General features: G+C 44.8%; 1 protein-coding gene across 1 annotated transcript in view; it reads left to right on the plus strand.

The window, feature by feature from the left end:
- The window catches only part of LOC125308140 (cytoplasmic dynein 2 heavy chain 1), a 196416-nt gene that overhangs the window by 53106 nt on the left and 135810 nt on the right, over positions 1 to 7500 (plus strand). The window contains 7 exon segments of the mRNA XM_048264438.1: positions 1276 to 1389; positions 1898 to 2058; positions 2874 to 2997; positions 3291 to 3301; positions 3303 to 3410; positions 3699 to 3785; positions 4203 to 4329. Coding sequence (XP_048120395.1) covers positions 1276 to 1389; positions 1898 to 2058; positions 2874 to 2997; positions 3291 to 3301; positions 3303 to 3410; positions 3699 to 3785; positions 4203 to 4329 — 732 coding nt within the window.

Raw genomic sequence — 7500 nt, forward strand, 5'->3', positions numbered from 1 at the left:
GTGTGTGTGTGTGTGAGTTTATTGTTAAGCGGAGACTTCTACCGCTCATTAGCGGGTGCTCCTGTTAAAGCTCACTTTGTATTTTGGTGAAGGGAGTGCTCAGGAGGTGAGGTGCGAGGAGCTCTGTCCCTTTGGTAACTTTTCCTACTGAACTGATTGAGTTGTAGCCAAGCCCCCCAGTCTGAGTTACATGGCTCTTTGTACTACACATGTTTCATAGAGACTTGCAGTAAAGATTTCATGACATGACAGAGACATGGATCTTTTTAGATGGCCTATTCAGTATTACCGGTAGGTTTATCTACTAGTGAGAGGAATCTAGGCTCTACACAAATTGGACTGTTGTCATGACATGGCATTTAGGCCTCTGTCAGTTAATTACACAGTATACCGATACTAGAGATGCATCTCAGGAGTGTTCAGAATTTGATTGGTATCAGTTCTGTAAGAATGAACGTGTTTTGATAAGAGCTGTATTTCTTATGAGTTGCGTTGATGTGCCGCAGGCAGCAGGCCTGTGTGTGTGCAGTGCTCCGCGTCGACTCCCTGTTGGTGGTGGTGGGTGGTAGGCCACTATTTTACTTACATAGGACCAGCTCACACACAATACAGTGTTTGTCAGGATTTATTTTTGTAAAGCAACGGATTCTATTTCTCCTTATATGTGTTTGTTCAGGTGAGGTTTGTGTGTGTGTGTGTTTTGAAAGTAACATACCGGTATGTGTTTCTGTGTGCTTATTTAATGGCAGGACTCCAGACTGCGACCAAAATTTGAGAGTGTGCGACTGAATTTTACATCCAGTCGCACATGTGCAACCAGTAAATTTGCAGGTTAACACAATACACTAGTTAAACACAATCTTAGCCTCAAGCATAGAGTATGCCGTGACATTTTAATAAATGAAAGAGCAACACCACTGCCGGTTGCTTTTAGAAGACAGAGCTTTAAAAGTGCACAATAAAATGTGACACTGAATTTGAAACAGCACATTGGAATTTCTGCATCTATTATCAAAGTATTTAATAGTAATACAGTGGATAGTAGAAATGTGAATATTTGGTTAGAATGTTGATTTACGTTGTGTGCCCCTAAATTTTCTGTTTGTGCCCCTAAAAGTTGGGGGCCACTGAGCTCCTAGTGAAAAAAGTTAGTTTGGAGTCCTGAGTGAATCCCTGTGATATATTTGCATTATCTCCTGATATGTGTTTGTTAAGATTTGTGTGTGTTTGTGTGTGTGTTTTTGAGAGTAACTGCTTTGCTTTCTTTTGCCTCAGAACGCTAGCGACCAGAAGACGGAGATGGAGAAGATCAAAGGCAAGATGGCTCAGGAGGTCTCCAAGATCGAGGAGCGCAAAGAGAAAATCGACGACGAGCTGAAGGAAGTCCAGGTGACGTCTCTCGCCCGACACTGCCCCGTCTGCCCTGCAGCTGAGGACTTAACACCCGCACCCATTCAGATTCAATATGTACACAAACAAACCGGATGCCAAATAAGCCCTAGTGCACACTCCCAGCAGTGCAGCGTCAGCCGCAATGATGAAAGACTCCTCTAATTACTGAGCAGTTGCAGTTCATCAGCACATTCCTTTTTCAGAGGGATTATTTAGTGCTGCGAAAACTAGAAGAGTAGTTTATTCATGATTGTGTTGTGTTTTTTGGAAATAATCACTGGTGATGTCTAGTCTGCTATGCTGAGTATAAATTAATGGATGGAGCTCTCTTTGCGATCTGTTAAATGAAATGCAGTGGAGGAGGCCTTTCTGTGTGATGGGGTTTTCTGTTGGCCTCCGCTGATGTGTGTGTGTGTGTGTGTGTGTGTGTGTGTGTGTGTGTGTGTGTGTGTGTGTGTGTGTGTGTGTGTGTGTGTGTGTGTGTGTGTGTGTGTGTGTGCTGTAGCCGCTGGTGGAAGAGGCGAAGAGGGCAGTGGGTAACATCAAGCCCGAGTCTCTGTCAGAGATCCGCTCGTTGCGCATGCCCCCCGACGTCATCCGAGACATCCTGGAGGGCGTGCTGAGGCTCATGGGTACTTTTGACACTTCCTGGGTCAGCATGAAGAGGTGAGAAGTAGTATAATGGAAGGAGGATTTGTCAATGTGTGTGTTTGTCAATACCTCTGAGGCATATTGAATACGCTTTGTGCTTGCGCCTACCATAAGGAAGCACCTACCATTTCTGTTTATTGTCTTACATGTTAGTCATTCTTTTTGTGGCTTCTTTTTTAGTTAGCTTTGTTGAAAGTAAACTATACATCTGGTTCAGCAAAGGTTCAACAAAGTGTGAAACAAAAAGACATCTGTGCATGTATGTATCTATGTATGTATGTATGTATGTATGTATGTATGTATGTACGCATGTATGTATGTATGTATGTATGTATGTATGTATGTATGGACGTACTGTGTGCATGCATACTATGTGTGTTTGCATGTTAATGTCTGTGTGTGCGTGTATGTTTGTGTAATGTATGTGTATATGTTTCTGGCACGGTATAACGTGTAGGGTTTTAGGCGGATTAAAGTGCTACTGTAGTTGTTTTCTAACCTGCTGTTGCACATGTTTGATAGCGACATTTAGCAATTGCTTGAGTCATTAGCTGCTAAGGCTGTAGAGACAATATGAGTCAGTGAATGAGACACTGTGTTCAGGCACTGAGCTGCGCTGTGCTGTGCCAGAGGTTTTAATTGAATGGAGAGGAAGACGCTAGTGACTGTTTACTGAGAAAAAAAAAAGCCCCTCATCAAATACGGATATCTGCGTTTCAATAACTGGAGGCATGTGTGGGAGCGCTCGCACGGCGCCTGGGCCGTGTAATGAACGAGATGTGTTCTTCTTCCTCCTCCTCCTCCTCCTTCCCGGTCTTCCCATGATGCAGTTTTCTGGCGAAGCGGGGCGTGCGGGAGGATATCGCCACGTTCGAGGCGCGCAACATCACCCACGAGATCCGCCAGAGTGTGGAGGAGCTTCTGCACAGGAACAAGGCCTCCTTCGACTCCAAGGTGGGAGAGCAGGGCCTGCCCTGCCAAAGTCCCCGCTAATGAGCCTGGGACTCAGGGGCTCTTATGCTTATGAGTGATGGGCTTTGGGCTGATGTTGTGGTTTGTAGTTTGATCAGTTGCATGGGCTGGGTTTATTGTTATTTAGAGAGTTGTTTCACAGCATCTCTTAGGGCTGCTCTGTGTGTGTGTGTGTGTGTGTGTGTGTGTGTGTGTGTGTGTGTGTGCAGTGCATTGGCGTGTGCGTAATGCAGGCGCAGCGGCAGGCGCAGGCAGGGGCGTGTGACCCGCAGGAGAATGCCAAGCGCAAGCGAGCGGGCGTCGCCCCTGGTCAGCCTGGGGAAGGCCAACGTGCAGTACTCCCACGTCCTGGAGAAGATCGGGCCTCTGGAGAGAGAGCAGGCCGGACTCATGGAGTGAGTCACTTGCGTTATATACCGGTCATAGTAGTGGGCTATATCTGCCTCCTGTCTCTTCACTCTGTATACTATGAAATGCGTTTCTTTTGTTTGTACCCTCCCCCTTGACCCAGACGTCCACCTCATTCATTCAGCTCTTAAATGAGTGTACTGTGCACAAAATCACATTGAATGACCACTGTAAAAAATCATATTGAATGACCACTGTGTAAGATAATATGCTATAACAAATATGCTTGATCTTGAACTTGAGCGCTGATCCACTGGCCCCTTCTTTCTGCTCAGCAATCTGCGTAAAACGGAGAGTCGCAAGAACAAGCTGGAGGAGCAGCTGAACTCCGTGGGTCAGAAAGTGAACGAGCTGAAGGAGAAGTAAGGCCCAGTCCTCCCTCCGATACTGCCCCCTCTTAGCCCTTCCTCTCTCTGCCTCTTCCTCTTGCTCGTCCTCCAAGGTCGTCTGGACACCTCGTGCCAAGCCACTCTTTGTCTCTGTTAAAATCCCATCCAGGGGTTTCCTGACAGAGGAGTAAGCTCTGTGTATCCCCTGAGTCTCCTGCAAATCTCCCATTTCATCATGCTTACGTTTACCTGAAGAGCCAAAGAGCCCATTAGACCCCGCAAATGTCTCCCTAATCTCACTGCCATGTGACTATTTAGCTATCTGATCTCTCTGCCTCTCTCTCTCTCTCTTTCTCTCTCTCTCTCTCTCTCTCTCCCCCTCTCTGTCCTACACACACACACACACATACACACACACACACACACACACACACACACACACACACACAGGTTCCAGACTCGCACCACGGAGGCAGCCAAGTTGGAGGCGGAGGTGAGCAGAGCTCAGGAGACGATAGACGCAGCCGAGAAGCTGATCCATCAGCTGGACGGGGAGCACAAGCGCTGGAATGCCCAGGTGAGGACTACTCTGGGATGGACGGAGAAGTGTGGAGGGGTGCTGGGGCTGCTCTGGGGCTGTGCAGGTGTGAGGAAGGAGGTGTGAGAAAGAGACAAATCTACCTTTATGGGAGTTAACTTGTTTACCTATACCCGTAACAGGTAACACTTTATAATAACTACACACAATTCATCATTTGTTAAGCATTTGTAAACTATTAGTAAATGATTTGTTCATCAGAATTGCTCATGCATTATTTCTCATTAGTAAAGCATTTGTACACGCAGTTATGAATGGTTTGTTCATCTCAAAAATATTTCTGTAAATAGATGTTTTATACTTTATACTAAATAATGCAACAACCATTTATACAAGAAATAAGTTGTCCATTATAAACCAGTTGCAAACTATTACTATCATTTGTCATCATTTCATCATTTGTAATCATTACTCCTCATTTGTAAAGTATTACTCCTATGTTAATTGTCATAAATAAATAAATACATAATAAGGAGCTGGGCTAGCATGCCGTAGCCTGAAAAGTTGGTGGTTCAATTCCTGACTTCCACCATTGTGCCATTGCCGTTTAATTTAAATGACATGTGTAAGTCAAGTGACAAGTGTAAGCTTTGGATAAGATTGTCTGCTAAATGAATGAATGTAAATGTAACCTTTACAACTCATTTGAAATTGTATTGCAAGGCATAGAAAGTCCTCATTTTAGATGAGCTCACAAAATATAAATAACTAACCACTTGTAACTCCTGAGTTAATCATGAATTATAGTATTAGGAAGTGGTTTATAAAACATGTATTCACATCCTAACTAATCATTAGTACATATGTGTGTAACAACTGTTAAATAATGGAAATAATATGTCATCAACAAATTACAAATAATTTATTAAAAATATTTTTTATAAATATATATTATTATTTATAAACATATTTTAGATATAGGCTTATTTATTATGAACAAACCATTTATAACTGTGTGTACAAATGCTTTACTGATGAGAAATAATGTATAAACAATACTTTACAAATGATGAACAAGCCATTTACTAATCGTTCACAAATGCTTAATAAATGATGAATTGTGTGTAGTTACTATAAAGTGTTAGCCTAAGATAATATATTCCCTGGATAGGTACGTTTTCTGGGGCATGGCATGGTTGCAGTGGAACAGTTCATTGTACTTGAATAGGGAGGAAGAAAGGCGAGACTCATGGTGACATAAAGAGTGATGGAGAGTTACGGCCCACAGAAGATGCGTTGGCATTGGAGATGAGAGTCTATTGCCGAGGGCAGTCTGTGTTTGAACTGGGCAGCTAAGTGATGTAGAGAGAGATAGAGGGAGACAGAGCCAGAGAGAGATGGGTACAGTTAGTGCTCTGTGTGTGTGTGTGTGTGGGTGAGTGGGTGTGGGTGGGTGGGTGTGGTCTGTGTGTGTGTGGGTGTGTGTGTGGTCCGTGTGTGTGTGTGTGTGTGTGTGTGTGTTTGTGTGTGCGCGTGCGTGTGTGTGTGTGGTCTGTGTGCATGTGTTGGGTAGGTGAGAGTTGAGGTGCTGTGTTGGGCTGCTGATGAGAGTGGAGGTCTGCTGCTGCTGAGACTGCTGGCCCCTTCTGGCTTCTCCAGCAGCTCCCCTCTCCATCTGTCTCCTCTTTAATTAAAGCTCTCAATCTCCCAGCCGCTCCCGCCCAGCTCGCCGCTGGGGACCAATTTACCTGCAGCTCACACACACACACACACACACACACACACACACACACACACACACACACACACACACACATGAACACATGCAAATGTGTACAGAGGAACAGACAGCAGCAAACACCTATCTATGGAGTTGTTTACGCATGCTATGGCAAATCTCTTGCCAGAATTATAATTATCATCTGGCAGCAGAGAGACATGGAGATTTGTGTGTCAAATATGAGGTGTGCCACGACAAAATGAGTCCAGTGTCGCGGAAATCCATTTCGAGATATAGCGATTTGAATGCAGAGAGGGTCGAAAAGTTACTAAATGTATTTTCTAATTTAACAACCTCTTATCTATCACTCATTGACATATCTTACTGTAAAACGACCTAGGCTACGCATTAAAGTTTGGATACAAAAAGTTGATGTTTTTCTTCCTCGTTCAGACACTTGCTGTACGTGAGAACAGAACATTTTCCTATTTCTTTGGTCTGAGAACTTCGTGCTTTGGCTTTTGGCCTCTTTAAGAAATTTTCTATTTTAGCCAAGAGATTTAGGAGAAGAAACAGCCACCTAAACAGTTGTTGCTGACTAGATTCTTCCCGGAGATTGCACCCGATTGGTCCGATTATTTGTTTTGGAGTTGGCGGCCTATTTAAAGACAAAAACATTAAGCTATTTTTGTCCTTGTTGTCTTCATTAGGTGATCGAACATTATAGGCTACCTCAAGTTATACAAATGCCTCATGAGTTTTACCGCCTGCGTGAAAGAGCATTTAGAAGCTGCGCTGTGTAGTTCGGATCTTTTCAGATTAAACCATAGAGATTCGGAAGCAATTCAATATTTGGCTACGGATTTCTTTGGAGAACGGATGACTGACAGCGACAGCACTGGGGCTATGTTAATTCCAATTTGTCAAACTGGCCTCATTTCGTCGTGGCACGGCCCATATAATCCTTTTGGCCTGTTTGCTCTGGCAGAGAAGACGTACAGTTAAGCTGAGGTGCCCCTCCTGCAGTAGTGATGGAGTATTTGAAGAAGAGGTTTGTTGGACTGGTGGCCGTGTTCGCTGTCCATGGTACTGAAGCTGTAGTACTCCCTGAGGACTCCAGAATAGGTGGCCTCTCATCCCCAGTGTTGTGCTGTACACACCACTTGTAGGCAAATGTTATTTGCAGTAATGAGCTATGAATACACACACACACACACTCCTACATCTTCTTAATGTGGCCTCTACCGAGGCCCTCTGAGAGGTAAATGAAGCTAAGTGCAGGTAATTGGCCAGCTGCATGTGGCTCTGTGGGGGCGGTATTCGCGCCGCGGTACAAGCCGTGCCACCTCTTCACGAGGGCATCCGAGCGAGCGCCACGCTCCGATTGGCCTCCGCGGTGCCGGCAGATTGACCGCGGACGCCGGGCGTTTTTTCTTAACATGCCACAGATGTCACTGGGCTGGCGTCGGGCCTCCGGCCGCAGAGAGTGC

This window comes from Alosa alosa, chromosome 15 (genome assembly GCF_017589495.1).
Source record: "Alosa alosa isolate M-15738 ecotype Scorff River chromosome 15, AALO_Geno_1.1, whole genome shotgun sequence".
Lineage (NCBI taxonomy): Eukaryota > Metazoa > Chordata > Actinopteri > Clupeiformes > Clupeidae > Alosa > Alosa alosa.